The sequence below is a fragment of the Abrus precatorius genome, unplaced genomic scaffold, assembly GCF_003935025.1.
Source record: "Abrus precatorius isolate BTA unplaced genomic scaffold, Abrus_2018 Scaffold9, whole genome shotgun sequence".
Classification (NCBI taxonomy): domain Eukaryota; kingdom Viridiplantae; phylum Streptophyta; class Magnoliopsida; order Fabales; family Fabaceae; genus Abrus; species Abrus precatorius.
The window spans coordinates 24,480,807-24,498,484 of NW_020874439.1; the positions used below are offsets into that span (position 1 = coordinate 24,480,807).

Below are 17,678 nucleotides of genomic sequence, written 5' to 3' on the forward strand. Positions count from 1 at the left end.
AGAATTCAGAGATATGTTGGACATTGTTTGGAGGATTTAGATGTAAGTATAATTAACAAATAAATTTGAGGTGATTAGGTTGAAATAAAAAGTCATAAATTTAAATTTTTATAAATCAGCCAATGACATTAAGAAGCTGATTAATATAGGCACTAATAGAGTCAAAGTAGGCCATGCAATGGGAAAGGAAGAAGAGTTGGCACAACCCTCAAAAGTTTCCTTAAGAATTGTTTTAACGCCTTAAAGTAACCTTTGACTTCTGAAATTGAAATTCCTAAACTTGGTTAATTGAAAACAAATATGTATCAGTGTAATAAAACATGTCTATGAAAAGAAATAAGCAATGGGGTGATTCAACTTTAAAAAACTCTGCCATGTACGAAAAGAATATGGAACTCCCCATTACTGCAAATGAAATGAATTTATACAATTTGCTTGCACGTACGTGAGAGCTGAGAAGAGATTTTCATAGAAATCTGTAAGTGATCAAAAAATTAGATGGATAAACACTATATTATATACTCTTGAACAAGGATTGGTCTGAAAGAGACTTCTTATCTTATCGTACATGGTTACTTCAACAAAATGAGACAAAAGCAATACTTATTATCTCAAGTTCGAAGATAAATAGACTTGTAATCATTTACCCTCTCCGTTATTCTTCTTCACAAAGCTAAATGCACTTTTCCACGAGAATAAAGGAAAGTGAAAGATAAGGAATCCTGGAGTCACCTCCAACTTCTATAAGATAAAAAGAACATGTGGAAATAATTCAAGAGTGGAAGCACCTTATAGTATTTGAGAACACTGAATGAATAAACAACTAAACAAGTTCATTCCAATCCCTCCTTATCTATAATTGTGATTCAACCTAAACCATGTCATCTCTCTTCATTTTTTTAATCAAGAACCCATTTCCTAGTATGTAAAAGAAGGAAAAGGTGGGGAAATTGGTTCTAATATCATTATCATTTATGAATTAATTACAAAAACCCTTTTGTCAAATTAAACGTAGAATCAGCTTCAAAATCCTGAGTGAAAGAGATGGATAACTTAACCCAATATATTCGGTTTAGCTTCCAGAAATCAAAAACCAAAGTTCCAACACTTACTATATGCTGTGGCTTGTTGAATTATACATAAATTATTAACCACAAAGGGATGGAATAAATTAATTATTAATAAGTATATATTAAAACCACACGCACGTCTATACATTCAAATATTAATAGGTTGCGGAGTTAATTAGTAGGAAAAATAATTGGTGAAAATAATATTATTATTACTACAACTACTAATCATAATAGTTATAATTATTATTGTGATGAGAACACAAAAGCAAAGGAGAGCACAAGAGCATTATAAGTTATTATTACACACTATAAACACGCCGTCGTGAAAGGTTGCTGCGGTGGAAGCTCAACCTCCGGCAACACCGTGATGTCGCCGTAGGAAGTCCACCACTTGCTGTTCATGAGCTCCGGCAGCTCTATCTCGCCCCAAAAATCGTCGCCGTCGCCGTCGGAAGCAATGCTGCTCTTCTCCGGCGAGGAAGAGGCGGCGACCTTGACCATCATCATGTGCGCCGCCTTGGCCGCGGCGGCTTGAATATCTCTGGCCGTGCAGGCTGACGGCGGCGGGAGCGGTGGCAAGTGGTGCACCTCGTCGGGAAAGTTGAGCTGCGCCTTGCGGCCTTTGAGGCAGTAGGCGGCGACGTCGTAGGCTTTCGCCGCCATCTCCGGCGCAGGAAAGGAGCCGAGCCATATGCGCGACTTCTTACGCGGCTCCCGAATTTCGGAGACCCATTTACCCCAGCGGCGCTTACGCACGCCGCGGAAGAGGGGGTGGCGCGTGCCGCCGCGTGTAGCTGCGGGCTTATCGGCGGAGCTTGTGGTAGCGGTTGAGTCGTCTTCGGCGGCGCTCTGTGGCTGTTGCTCCATTCAGAATTTTTACATCAGCAACGGCTTTTGTCTCTGCGATTATCTTCTGCTTTTATAAATAAGCATTTACAGGCGAGCGCAGGTGTAATTACTAAAATACCCCTGTAGAGATAGAGAGAGAGAGAAACTAAAGTTACTCATTCTATTTTTCTACGTAAAGGACCAGCATGCAATTAAAGAAGATGATGGCATTGGTCCTTCACATTTACACCATCACAACGCGCAGCACTACCACAAGTTTTTATGCCATATATCAGTGCTTGGGTTATGTTTAAATAATTAATCACAATACTTTTTTATTTTAAATCTTAATATTAATTCTATTTTTAAATCTTTAATATAATAAATGTTTTATGTTGATCTTTGGGAACACTAAAATTCACCGTGGTTAAAAAAATTCCCAGCATGAAATTTTGATTCTCAAATGGACACACTTAAAGATATGATTGTTGCAACCAAATTTGACTGTTGTGTCATTTAATTTTGCTAATGCATCATATATTTTATTGTATAAGAGGCAAGTGAGAATATGAAAGGAGTTAACAATAATTAAACATGAATAATAGTGAGACAAATATATTTAATTTTGACTTTTTATATATGTTTGTATTATAAAAAATAGATTGTTACACCCTTACTTGGTACTGCGTGTGTTAACTTGTCCAATGCCAATTATTATCCAATGATTTGTCTAAAAGTAATTGTAGAATTGTAGAATTGTAAAAATGGTTCGTAATCTTGGCTCAAAATGAAAGCATCAATTTTATCCATAATCATGGCTTAAATATATCCACATTAAGTAACTACTTTTCTCTTTCTTCCTTTTATAGTGAACATAGACTATCAAACCAGCCTTGAAAAACACAACATCAAACTCACGGGTGATAGTTTTGGAGAAGACACCTGAAAAGTTTGAAATAAACACCCAATAACCCATTTAACTTAAACTTGAAGCGACATAACACTTTCCAAAATAAAGTAAGGGTCGATTATTTTAACTTAAACCAAGACACTAGACCAGCAAATTAAATAAATTGAAAACTCACAGCACAATCATGAGTGATGAAATGTGATTTGGAATTGTCACTTTCCTCCGGTCAAACATTGAAATGAAAATTAATTGAAGAAATATAGATGAATAAGGGTGAAAATTGGAAAGGCAAAAACCAAAAGAGAAAGGAACAATCTCCTCCAATGATTTAGACATTTTAACAAGTAGGTTGCGAGTTGTAATGACAAAGAAACGTGAATTTCGAAACTAGGGGAAACAAAATTGGACCCCGGAGTGATAATGAACCAGGGCGTGAGACCCACACCAACAAGCGGCGCGTGGTGAACCCCACAAAATTTATCACCACTGTCTCAAAGGGTGAAGGCCTCAAAGGAAAGAGGTAGTAGACAAATCATGGACAATGGTGGCACGAGAATGACCAAAGTGCCATTTGAGGGAAGCCACTTTTCTTACTTGGTTGCACGAGATTAGGGTGAGTGAGTGTTGTTCCCTTTTTCTGCTTCAATTTATTTTGGGCATTTGGTGGGTGGGGTGGACTTTTTGTTGCCCATGGAGATTGATGGGTTTGATATAGACAAACAAAAACAAAAAAGCCCATGTGTCGTTGTTGTTGCCTAATGTCATCTAGTTGGCCAATTAGCTTTTGAGCATGGGGATACAGAATTTGAAAACGATCGCTATTTTATGGATCCCATTAGCCATCTTATCTCTTTCTATTTATATTTTTCATCCAATGATTATTTTTTATTTTCACACCCACACATTATGCTACCAACACTTCTCCACTGTGCTTTAATTTGGTTATACGTAGCAACAAATAAAGCTTTATTGATTGTATATTCGTTAATTGAAAAGTTTTAAAAGACTAAGCTTATATATTAAGGTTTTTGTTATCATCAGTTTTTAGAGTTTAGTTTAAACATTTATAATATTAAAATGATTATTAGTTGGGCTAAATATAGCAAAAGTCATATTTTAAACACCCAAATTATTTTTCGACACGTACATGTGTTTGATCTTAACAATGTTGGGGTAGATCATAGATAACCAAGAAAATCTGGATCCATGCGTGCAGTACGAACGTTTATTGGGAAAAAGACTTCCGAATTTGTCATATCTAATTTTGGAATTGTGGGCACGCTTTCAACTGTATCTCAGTAATTATAGTGAATCCAAACCAAATTCACCCGAAAAAAATAAAACATATAAATACGATTTTCCTATCTGCTTTTTTAATGATTTAAAAACTGGTGTTTATTAGGGTGCTTATAACTTTTTAAGATTTAAATAACAATTATTTCACATGAAAAGGTATAAAATATTCTTTTAATTTACAAAAACTGCATAAATTACCTTAAAAATTTCCCTACAAAAACTGAAGCCACTGGCTCAGATCGGATATCTTATGTACTTTAATAAAGTAGTGAAAGATAGGATAACGTGCTCAAGAACTGTGTGTGCAGTGTAGTTTGACAAATAACAAGAGTTGTGCGTGTACTTGCCACTGTGTTTTCTATTTATTAAAATTATTCTTTTCATAATTCTGACAGATGCCCAGTACGTAGGAGAGACGTTGTAACCAATTGTTCATTCTTACTTTGCGACAACCTCTTCAATATCAAATAATGATATTCAACTGCACATTTCATTTTCCATCTCAATCTATTACGATTACGTTTTCTTCTAACGTATACAGTCTTTCTTAGCATTGCAAATAAGCTTAACATAAGAAATGGTCTTATTCGTATTTTTAATTAATGTAAAATATTTTAAAGCTTTCTTCTTACATTTAGAATTAGACATCCGTACATAAAGTTTATTAATTTAAATGTTTGCAGATGACCCAATTTTTAAGATTAAGTAAGCTCTTATATCGTATTAAAAATAATAATGTTTAAATGATAAGAGAATAGTTATTATCTAATTTAAATGTTGAGCAACTGGTAAATGATTAATTTTATAAATTTCACGTATCAAGTGTAAATGAGAGAAAGTGTGTTAAGAGGCCATTCATCTATTAGGAAGCTAGCCAGAATATTCTTCATACGGTATAAACAATTTTCTTCTAAATTAAGTTAATATTAAGATAAGCTCGGTGCACAGTTTTGAAAATGGATTAAGCTTAATTTGTTAATATTAAGATAACCCGTATTATTTACAAATACAATCAAAATATTTTTTTCAAAGTTACGACACTTTTTTCTCTTTTAAACTAAGTTTTAAATTCTGAGCTAGATTTTGGAACGAATCGGGTCCTCAGTTGGCATCATTTGAAATATCCACAAGTTGCCTGCAGTTGCCATTTATGTCAGATACTGTGAAAGAAAGGATAAAACTTAAAGAATAAAAATACTCAACGCATGGTCTTAATCATCTATGTTTTGAAGTGAATGGATTCTAGATTGTACGATAAAGAAGATGAAAGAAAATAAGTAACTGCGTGTTTATTATGCATTACACAGTTATAATTTTTTAAAAAATAACGTTAATGGGCAATACACAATTTTAGAGCTTGAGGAACAAAATTTATAAATAAATAAAAATATATTGAAAAGTGTTTTTGCTTTATCTGCTAAGATCAATGTGTGTAATGAATATCAACTTTAATCCTAGTTATGAGATATTTTTATTGAGTTTGAAATCCTACCCGACATGTAAAACCCACTCACATGAAAGTGAGTTTGTCATATTTGAATGACTGGTTTATATAATAAAAAACATGCCTCCACTAAAATGAATCTTTACAAAAGCAAAGTGACAACACAGACTATTATTTGTTGATGAGGGGCGAAACATCTTAGGCTTTATATAGGTGATATTATCTTATCTTTATTCATCACATACAACTATATACACAAAGAAGATGATATAATAGAGTACTAGTGGAAGAGCATAGGGTTCGACTAGGGACAATTTGCTGCTGACTGAAAACAAACCCTCCAAAGAAGTTTTTCTTTTAATGTTAATTAAATAATTCTACATATTTTTCATTTATTTTCTTTAAGTGTTGAGAGATGAATTTAACGAATTCTAGTTCCACATAAGTCCATTCGTCTCAACTTAAACTATTATTTAAATCTAAAAAAATACGTGTTTCTAATTTAGTTGTAATTTAGGGAGATTGTTTCACAATTTTAATGTGAGAATAATAAAAATAAAATGAGTAAGTTTAGATGGACCTAGCTTTATTGATTGATGTGTATATGTTTCATTGTATTCTTTAATATTATCGTTTTCGGGCAATTACTGTCATATTTCTTATGAACCTTGATTTGTATCATTGATTCAATGAAATGAAAATCACATTGGATCCTCCCCCTCCCCAACAAAAAATTCAATTATATTTAAAAGATAGAACGTATGATTATACCCTGGAAATATATATATTATCTACAAATATATGTTTTTAATATTAAATTTCGAATTAGATGCACACAGTGCCAACCCAAAAAAAAAAAGAAGAGAAATAGCCAAGTTTGTGTTAGTTGCCTGTGCCCAAATGATTAACGAAAAGGAGTGGCCCACACCACACCAAGGTCGACGTGAAACATTGTTATTTTGTGATTTGAAAATTTGACAATTCCACACTGCACAGTACTTGTTTGCTTGGGTATTTAAAGAAGAGTTGGTACCAATGTTATTAATACAAGGACTTGTCACTGGTTTCTCATTTCACATTTTATTCAAATGAAGAAAAACAAGGAAGACTCATAACAAACTTTATATAAAAGAGAATGACCATTAAAGAAATTACGTAATTGAAAAAGGGATCTCAACTTATTTTTATATAAAGATAATTTATCTTCAAGTTAGATAGAATTACGGTAAAGTAAAACTCTACTTTCAATTTTTTTATTATCATGTAAAATCAATAAATAATTTATTTTTTTTATAACCTCATTCTTAATAATAAATGTATGTTTAGTAAATAATAAATGAGTGAGATATTAATTCGGCATGATAAATAAAAAAAATATAGTATAATAATAATAAATAATAGTTTTAATAAAAATTAAAATATAAATATTTTTAAAAATATTATGCACAAATCTTAAACGTTAAGAGAAAGGAAAAAACAGAACAAGTAATAAACATGAACCTTACCCCTCAAATAATTGACTATTTTGACTTAGTAAAAAAAATTATTCATAAATGACCCAACAAACACCTACGGCTAGACACAGTGTGGTCCTGTGCCTATATATGGACCTAAAGCTAGCCATAGCATTTGGCAAGTCTCAATAAGCATGGCATAATCATAAGGGTTTTGCTAATTGTACGCTGAAAGTATGGAAAATGGCCTTCAATTCGATGTTTGAAGATCATGTTTTTATCCTCTACTTCTGAAGCGTGTTTCTTCTTTTCAAAAGTACATTTATCATATATATTTTCTTTAAATTTATACATTTTTCATGTAAAAAAATAAGCAATTCATTTGAGCGAGAAGTAATAGCTTAAGTTAATATTTTTTACTCAAATAAATAAATAATAAATTGTGCATTTAAGCAAAATTTGTTTAAGCTAATAGATTCGTTTTGAGAATTGAGAATATTTAATCATTAAAGTGATTTTAGTTTACTTAAATAACTTTAGTCATTTTTTATATTCTAACTTGCTTAAATAATATTATTTGCTTTAAAATTTAAAGCTACTTAAGTGAATCACACTCGCTCAGGCAATTTTATATTGCAGTGCATTAGAGGAGTTTAAAAAATTGAATTGCTTCATTCACATTCCGTATATTAAAAAAAATTCTTCTTTTCTTTCTCCAAGTTTTTGTCATACTTGTTACTTCAATCTAAAAAGTCGACTCCTAAGCCCATCTTCTTAACAATCCTTGCTCTAAATACATTCTCCTTCTTCTCAAATGCATTGGTGCTTTCTTTTACTTTATGAGTTAAAGGTTTATTAAACTACTAAGGCATTGTGATTTAATGGTTAGAGTTGTATGTTTCTTGTGAAACTAGCTAAGCTTTGGGTATTTGATGGTTAGGATTTAGGATTTTAATATATTTGTCTGGACTTAAGTGCATCCTAGTTGTGAATGTAGTGGATTTTTCATTTCTACAATAATTCGTTTAAGTGCACCAAATTCATTTAAGCCAAATACAATGAAGACGTTGATACAAATCTTGACCTTATTTTTATTTGCTAACATTGATTCAACCATTCACATGTTAAATATGTGCATGCCTTGAGCGTACCTCATCTACAATATTATCGAGAGGATAACAGTTGACATTGTAATAATAATTTTGATATTTACCAGTTATAATGTCAAATCTCTCCCTTTCTGCACATAATTTTTTAGATTCCTAAAATTTATCGCTGCTCTTTGTGCTACCCAAAGTGTTTAAGTTAAAAAGGTCCATCAATGTCCAATTCATCAACAATTGTTGCATCAACCAATCGGAGTAGGAACATAAAGCTTCTAAGCCTTCTTCATCAATACTACCGACAACATTGTTGTTTATCCCTAACACAATACCTATGTAGTGTCGCCTAATCCAATATCTGACTCAAATACACCAGCAGATTAATGTTATCACGCTTATACATACATCCACCACCAGCTAACAGCGAACTATTGACTATACACACAACTCAATTAGTCATTCTACCACTTTATCTTACACTAAGAAGATACTTCAACATTTCCTTGACCCACGCTTAAAAAATTTGCAGCATGTCTTGTGACTTAGACACACCACTCTAATCCCAAATGACCCCCACCAATATAAAAAGGAGGCTAAACATGAAGAAGGACAAAGGCAACAACATGCTACTAATGATGCTGATAATGATGATGATGGCCATACTAATCAAAGGGTAATAGAATAAGTTGAAAAGGATTAGGGTAATAAAGAAGACCATGGTATGAAAAGAGATCACATGGAAGAGGATCAAGTTATGTTTTTGGACAATAACCATAATTTTAGTTTTTCCTTGTTTTATTTCTAATTTTTGTTTATAATTAATTTAGTTTCACAATGTATTTTGTTTTAAGAATATCTCATGTAAACAATTTCATTATCGATTTTCTATATAATATATAATATAAATATTTCATTTTTTTAAATTTTATTGTATTTACTCATGTTTTGTATTATTTTCAACTATGTAATTCCCTTCAAAGTTTTACTTTATGTTTGATGATGTAACTTTGTTATATATTTTTTCAAATATATGTTATTTACTTAAGCAGGACAATATTAAAGCACACATAATTCACTTAAGTTATTATTGTCTCACTTAAACTAAATTACTCTCACTTAAGATATTTGTAATATGTTTAAGCGATTCAATGTTTGCTTAAACAAAAAATTCTTCGCTTAAACAAGTTAATATATTTAATTGATGAATTTTTTTTTCAATTTTTACTTAGAATTATTAAGGTTTGTTTAAGTGAGAGATAAAAAATTTACTTAAATAAACCAATTTTTATTTAAAAAAATTAAATGTAGAATTCTCACGTAAATTAAAGAAAATATATATTTAAATCTGAATGATGAACCTTTAAATCAGTAAACTTTTTAGTTATGATTGAATGTTGGAATTGTGATTGAATTGATAATAATAAAATATATTTTTTAATATTATAAAATTAAAATACAAATTAATAAGTATATATGTAAATTCAAATTTTGAATTAAATAATAGACATTGTGGGCTTATAATATAATTCATTATATTAAAAAAAATAATTTAATTGACATAAGAATATATTGATATTATTAAAACATCGTATTATTAATATAATGCATCACACTATTAATATAGATCTAATACAATTATTTTAACTGTTTAGTTTCCATTAGATAAATATTATATCAAAATAAATAATCTTATTGTCTAACCTTTTTTTTTTCCGTTAGTACATGGATTGTTTTTATAGTGCAATCATATATTTTAGAAAACAACTCATCTTATTTTAGTACAATTCAAATTGTTATACAAATAAAGAAATAGTTTAAAATATCATCTTATTATACAAATTAAAAAATTCATATTTTGACCCGTATAATTATAGCCTATATAAGATTAAAAAAAAAAAAAAACCATCAATTTGTCTATTAATTGTTTTTCCACATACTAAGTATATACTTAATACGTTGTGTTTGAATTATTTACGCCCATTCCAAAGGAGTGTTGAATAATGACCGTTCCAAAAATGGACCATTCCCAACTAAGCATTGGTCCTAAAAGATTTTTCGTACGAAATGTTGATGTAAAAACCTAGAGGGCCATTTAATTTATAAATAATTTAATGTTTTTAATTTTAATTATCAAATTGTTATCTTATTTTGATTCTATTTTATGTTTTTAAAGTTTTATACATAAAATAATAATAAAAAGTTGTTTCTAATAGTTTTCATATATATTTAAAAACAGAAAATATAATAAAAATAAAAATCAAATTTAAGTTTCCCTCATTCAAACTAAACCAACCTCCATTACTCCATCTTTATTCAATGGGTAACATTTATTTTAATACAACGTTGTTGGGCTACGCACACACAACATGCATTCAACAGCACATTCTGTGATTCAAATGCTCACAAGTGTATAACTAAAGTCCTTTCATTGGACAGCATCACAATGATACCCTACTAAGTTTACTCTTTTTAACTGTTCATTTTGTACCAAGAATCTAGGGCACAGAATCCAAGAAGGGTCCTTATCTTAAATATTATGTGTTTTTTTTCCCCCCTCTAACATTTGTTTTATCAAATGGAATATTTTCATTTAGTACAAGTTTGTCACACGATGTTAAAAATACACTGTCAACGTTTAAATTCTTAGCTGTCCACGTGAAGATGATTTAGTAATGTGTCAACGCTAAATAAAACCTCTACTATTTTTAACGTGACAACACTATTTTATTATCTATTCTAAAACTTATAGTGAAAATAGAAAGTTTATTTATAAATACATTTTATTATTATCAAATACAATTTGTGATTAATGTTGCAACACAATCTTATCACGTACTCTGTATTCTGTTTAATTAAAGTTTATTCTTATATAAAATTTATATATAAAGATATGATAGGCATAAGAATAACTTTAAACTAATCTAAAAAATATACTTATAAATAAACTAAAATAAAAAATAATAGCAAGAAGAACCTTAAAAGCAAAAACATGAAAAAAATAGTATTACAAGTTTATAAATATGTAATTGTATAAATATGAGTGAACGTTAATTTTATAAACATTTAAATTGAAATTTCAAAATGAGATCCGTAACGAATTGAATAAAAGATTGCATTAATTACTAAATAAGCGCGTGTTCAGTGGATGCTATAAAATTAAACATTTGCGTTAACGTGCTGAATCAACGTGAAATCAAACACATAGTTCGTTTAAAATGGTTTTTTTTTATCAGCGTTTGAAAAGGAATTTAGTCACTGGGAAATAAGACGTGATTGTGCATTGAAAGTTTATTGTTTTTTTTTTCAATGTGCATTGAAAGCTGTGTAAAAATCATTGGATTTGTTAAACAAGCAAGCCCGTAGTCTTTTCGTTTTTGGGCTTGCAAGTCCATAGACGAATGAATCGGAAAGTGTTGTGGAGGTTATGCTATAGCCAATTTTATGGTATGTGAATATGCTCCACCCATTACAATACCACTGAAGCCCATATTGTGGGTATCCTTTTTTGGGTCTAAATGGACAAAACCTTTTAGGAGACCAGCAAAACTACAGGGCTGCCTAATAAGAGCCCAATATCTTTTGGCAAGCCCAAGTCCTAACTCAGAAAATATTGCATAAAAAATACATTGCTAAACACATTCTAGCTCTACACTTAGTTTTTAATAAATTTAGCCAATAATTAAGAATAGAAGAATGCTAACAACATATTTTTTTTATTATTAACTAAAATTTATTAAAATTTAAAAGAGTACAAGAAAAAAACATTAATTTAGAAGTAAAATACAGTACTTATATAATGTTTGTAGTTTTTAAAAAAATTTAACAAAAATGTGTTACAAAGAGTATGTTAGAGAGTGTATTACCAATATTACTCTTAAGAATAAAAATCCATAATCACATTGTGAGTTTAATTCAAAAGACATAAACAAGACCAAACTGAGGGGCGAGTCTGAACACAAGTTGGTGAAAGATTATTGTAATCACACTGACAATAATGGATGTTTCATGCAGCAACGATGCTAATAGCTGAAAAGACGTTGCTTAGAGAACTAAACAAGGATTTTTGCAAGAGATGATAATAAAAAGAATAGTGTTACCCGTGAAGTGTGAACAAGAGTGCAGAATGTTTTAGATTGTATAATCAACTCTCTCTTCTTATCGTAAATTATTAATTAATTGATATTTTTATTCAATTACGTGTTCTCATGCAATGACAGCGACGAACGGAATAATATTCATACATTAGTGTCAATTAGAAATTCAAAATCACAATTATGAAACCGCGTTGATGTTGACTTGTTCACAAAACTACTTCTAAAGTTTCACATTCTAAAGCACAAATTTTTTTGCAGCTTTCACATTATAATTGAAATAAACAGATAAAACAAATGCATCTCTCGATGTTTCCTGTTCTGTAGCATCCCTACACGTCAAAAGCTAGTTTGATGAATTCCGATCAACTCGTTTACTTTAGCATCCATAACTATAACAATTATTTTTAATGCATATCTAATAATATATATATATATATATATATATATATATAATAAAAATATAAGATATCATAAATTTAATATATTGATAACATTAAGTATTATAATTTTTAATAAAAAATATTTATTTGTTTATTATAGTTATCAAAACCTAAATTCTATTGCTTTCTTCATATTTATCTTTTTATTTTTGCTAAATATGTTTTTACTTATTAGTCTAGTTAAAAGTTTAAAATCGTATTAATTACTGTCTTTTCAACAATGTTCTTATTTTTATTTAATTTTTAATTATATACACTTGCCACAAATGAAAGATAAATTAACAATAAGGTCGAATTGAGATATTAACAACAATTGTAATATAAATAACAATACTAATTATATTTATTAATTTAAGTGTTAATTTTTCATGAACAATTATAAAGAAGCAAATAAAGCATCAATTAAAAAAACATTTTATAATAAGAAAACTTTATTTTAAAGCAAGTTGGTTTAAGGAAATTGGATGTCCTTATTCTCCCTCTCTGAAAAGAAATGTATAAGCATCAATAAACAAGTGAGGCCAAAATGGTGTGAAACGAGTAATAAGAGAGAAAAACCACATTAACGTGTGGTGACATGACACTCTCAACAACAAGAGAGGGAATAGTGTCCATGAATACCATAACCCTAATCTTGCATTTCCACACCCCATAGTTGTTGATTAGGCACAGAGCTCCAATCATTTGAAGCCACCATTGTAGCTTCAATCCAGTATCTGAACCTTGGCTTCATTAAACCAATGTTAAAGTGTTTTCAGTATTACTCGTAATATAAAGAGATTTTGTTCTTTTAAAATATTTTTTGTTTGTAGGTTTAATTATAAGACAGGTAATCTTTTTGTTTGATATTAATTGTCATTTAATATTGACATACATATTTTAAAAATTATTAGTTTACTAATTATTATGATAAAAAATTAATTTGAATTAGCCTTATTCATGTTATGATAAAAATTTACTTCTTATTATTTTCTTTAGAATTATTAAAAAAAATTACTTTAGTTTTCGAAGGAATTTGAATTCAATAGTTTAGTCTTTAAGATTTTTAAAATGTCACATTAGTTTATAACTTCTTTTTTTATTATTCATTTTATTTATTAAGCTAAAATTTTATTAAAAAATAATAACAAAAAATTGAATAATCACGTCAAAAGCTCAATTAGTAAAAATGATAATTTTTTGAAAGCGAATGTGACATATTTAATTATCAAATGACATTTAAATTAAAGTTATTTTTATTCAAAATTAATTATATATTTTTTATTTGTCTGAAAGAAGAATTTTAAGTATATATGTAAAATCTTATCTAAATTTATATTTGTAGTTATGTTTGTCAATAAAATATTTAAATATTAAAATTTGATATAATAAATGAAATAAAATCAGATGAAAAATTGTTACAGTTCTAGAAATTTTAATAATAACTAAACGAATCATTCGTTTCTAGATAATGAAATCTTGATATCTTATGGGTATATATACCAAAACAAAGAAGAAAGAAAATCAAAATTATTGGAAATTTTTTTTTTGATGTGACGTGTCATGTAATGAAGAATGATAATAAAAAAAGATGAATAAATAATTCTTTTCCTGTGTCAAAACTATAGACCAACCGGGTCGCAATTTTACTGACTTCATAAGAAACAAATTTAGCATAGTCAATAAAATAATTGTGTTTTAAATACATTGGTATGTATATGATTTTTTATATTAAGAGTGATAAAATTTATTTAATCAATTTTATGCTGTAAAAAAGAGCGAGTTATTCACATTTAATTAAAAAATTATTGATATAGTAATGTTTTATTTTTTATTTTATAAATAAAAATATATTTAGTATCTTTTAATTTTCAAATATTTAATACTTTATATTTAATGATTAAAATAATGGTTATAAATATTCTGTAAAGATTCAAAAATATTTTCTTTTAAAAAAGTGTATTGATAATTTTTTTTACTAAACTACATGTATTTATTTTAAAAAATAATACGATTTAAATTTAAAAAATTACAACATAATTTAAACCTAAATTTGGCAATGCAAAGTATAAATGGGCAAAAAGTATGATTGGGGAGGCATATGACGTTGAAATGCACTTCACGTGCTCTTTCCGCCAAAGTCCAACCTGGTTCACGTGATGATCACGTGCATCTCTCTTCCTTCAGGTGTGTTTTTTTTGGCAGGATCGAGGATGCACCAGAATCCGACACGTGGACTTCTAACGGAAACGTTGAAGGCGTGTGATGTGCGAAAACGTGTTTGTTTCGAACCCCGAAAACGCGTGTCCACGACCCCCCATGTCTTCCCCAGCGTTGCATATACGTTGATTGATGTTTTAGACATTAAAAAAGTTCAAATCTTTATTAAAATTTTTATGATAATTTTTAATATAATTTTAATTCTTTTTATAATTTTTTAAAATATTAATTAGAAAAGGTTTATTTATTAAAAACTTTACTTTGTTCAATTCAAATCTTATTCGCTAGAGCGGCAATAAAACATGCGTTGTATTGCCATTCCCCGTGGAACATTCTACTTTCTTATTGATGGTAACAAATTTAAAAATAAGAATTTTTTTATTAAAATTATAATGTATAACAATATGAATGTATTCAATTTTCTGTTTTTTAACAAAGAAATTATATATAAATTTTTATTATATAATTTTAGACATACTTAAAAAAATATATGCTTAATTTACCTTATTTTAAAGAATTCTTCAAATCGTCGATGCCTTTTACTTTTTTCATTATTTTTTGGTTTTTAGAAATTAGATTTTCTATAGTGAAAAAAATATAAACTACACCCCATACAGTTACAAATCCAACAAAGGGTCAATTTTGAAAACAAAGTTTCATGCTTTATTTAAAATACTTTTTTAAGGGTTTAGATTTATTAAATTAAAAACATAGTGTAGTTTACTTTTTCCTTTCTCCCTATTATAATCCATCGTGAAACAATCCAGATAAATCAGAGTTGGATAATTAACTTTAATTAAGAGTTCTAAAACAACTTTTTTTGGCTTCCACTAACTCTTGACACTGTTGTTGATTGTATAGTAACGCAACTTTTTAAGATACAAATCTGGTGCCATGTTATGAGCAATCTATGTATCACTGTGTGTTAGAATCACTTTTTATATTGTTTGCTTCCACTCCAATTTGTTCCACCATAATGTTGCACTAAGGCTCTGAGGGAGAGAAGTACTTTATCTTTAGCAAATTAATTAAGGCTGAAACCTCAAACAAATCAAAATATGTTTGGTTCCTAGGAATCTTTTTTGTTAACTTTGAACGCCATGATTCCACAAATTAATGATTAAGCGAATTTGATTGTGCTTTCTTCCCCTTTAACTTTCTTGCTGATTAGATAACCTTTGTCGTTGCACCGTACGATAGTAACAAAGCATGTGAAATAAACAGAGGGATGCTCAAAGGATAATGATCCCTTCCACTCAAATTAATTCCAAATACGTTCACGAGTTCTATGGAGAATGTGAATTGGATTCAGTTCATGCGACCAAATGTCAGAAGATATTTACAAAATAAATAAAAATATTGTTGGTTTTAAGTTAAGTATTTTGCAATTTTAAATTAATTGTTTATGCATTTTAATTTTACATGTTTGTGTTAATGAATAGAAAACATTAATTAAAAATCATGATAACATTCCATTGGAAATTACAAGAAAGTGAGTTGGTAACACTTTGTTTAATGGGAAAAATTGTGTTTTTAAAATCAATAATTAAAGATAATTAATGTTGATGTTTAGCAAAAACAAAAAGTATTAATAATTTACCAATACATTAATGAAGTACTGCTCCTATTTTTTTATATTTCTGTTTTTATTAAATAATTTATGTTTATCCACTCATTTTTAACAAATATATTGTCTTTAAAGAACGTGTTGATAAACGGAAATGAATGAAATGATTAATTATTAATATTTGAATCTATTAATTATGAGCAACGTGGTATCTTTTCCACGATACTAGTTAACAATTACTTTAATATTTTATTCGTTTAAAAAATACTTTCACTATATATTCGTTTGAAAATTTAAGATAATACTATATTTTTACCGCTATTATCTTTTAATATATTTTTACCTTTATTCAAATATTTTACATACTTTTCAGAACTAAATAATAATAATATCATATTAGAAAGTTAAAATCAACGTCAATATAAACGATGATATTAATTATATTTTTAATTCCTGTATTATTCTTTTAATAGATAAATAAAAAATAAAAAATATATTAACTATGTTTAATACCTTTGAAATATAAAATTCAATGTATTTTTATTACCAAGTAAGAGGATTAGAAAAAGAAACATGTATGATGATTTATACTTATTTTTTAAAAATTAACTTTGCATGTCAAACTATTGGTGAAGACAAATCTACTTGCAGATCTTGTAGGGGCGTCAAGTCATTTTCCCTGAACAGCAGACAATTTCATAAATTCATTTTTTAAAAAATGGAAATAAAATATAAAAAAGACAAGGAAAATTACGGAAATCGTGTATACAGTTTATTGAAAATTATAAAAATATAAAAGAAAATCTTAATTGAAGATTAAAAAAATTGAGAATCATATTTTTTTTTATAATTTTATTAGTTAATAATTAAGAATGCTTTGATAGGTTGTTGTCTAAAAATTGCAGTCATAGATAGATATGTTTTGATTTAGCAAAACGAAATGTTATTGCTTTAACATGCAGACACGAATTTGGGTGATTTAGAGGTTAAAAACTGTTGAGTCACATGTGAGTTATTGCGTGTCACTATTTAGCACGAGTATCATTAATTTTATATAATTATCCCTTAAACTTGAAGGTTAGCTTGTCTTTATCGTTTATCCATCTACTTATACACTAAGAAATATAAACACCACTTCTTTCCTTCTGCTTCTTTATTTGCACATGCCCATTTAAATATCTTTCCAAATTAAATCTTTGACTTTAAAACTATTTTCTCTTTGCTTTTTTTTTTTTTTATAAAATTACTCAAAAGCATTTCATTAATCATA

General features: G+C 28.6%; 1 protein-coding gene across 1 annotated transcript; it reads right to left on the reverse strand.

Annotated features, from left to right (window-relative positions):
• Positions 1–1,273: 1,273 nt before the first annotated feature.
• LOC113850272 (ethylene-responsive transcription factor ERF023-like) lies at positions 1,274–2,091 on the reverse strand. Its single transcript, XM_027480737.1, has one exon. It carries the CDS (start codon positions 1,938–1,940, stop codon positions 1,380–1,382), a length of 561 nt encoding a protein of 186 aa, XP_027336538.1. The 5' UTR covers positions 1,941–2,091; the 3' UTR covers positions 1,274–1,379.
• Between the last annotated feature and the right edge of the window lie 15,587 nt (positions 2,092–17,678).

Coding starts and splice junctions, on each gene's coding strand:
- LOC113850272 (XM_027480737.1), bottom strand. CDS start 1,940: ATGGAGCAACAGCCACAGAGCGCCGCCGAAGACGACTCAACCGCTACC.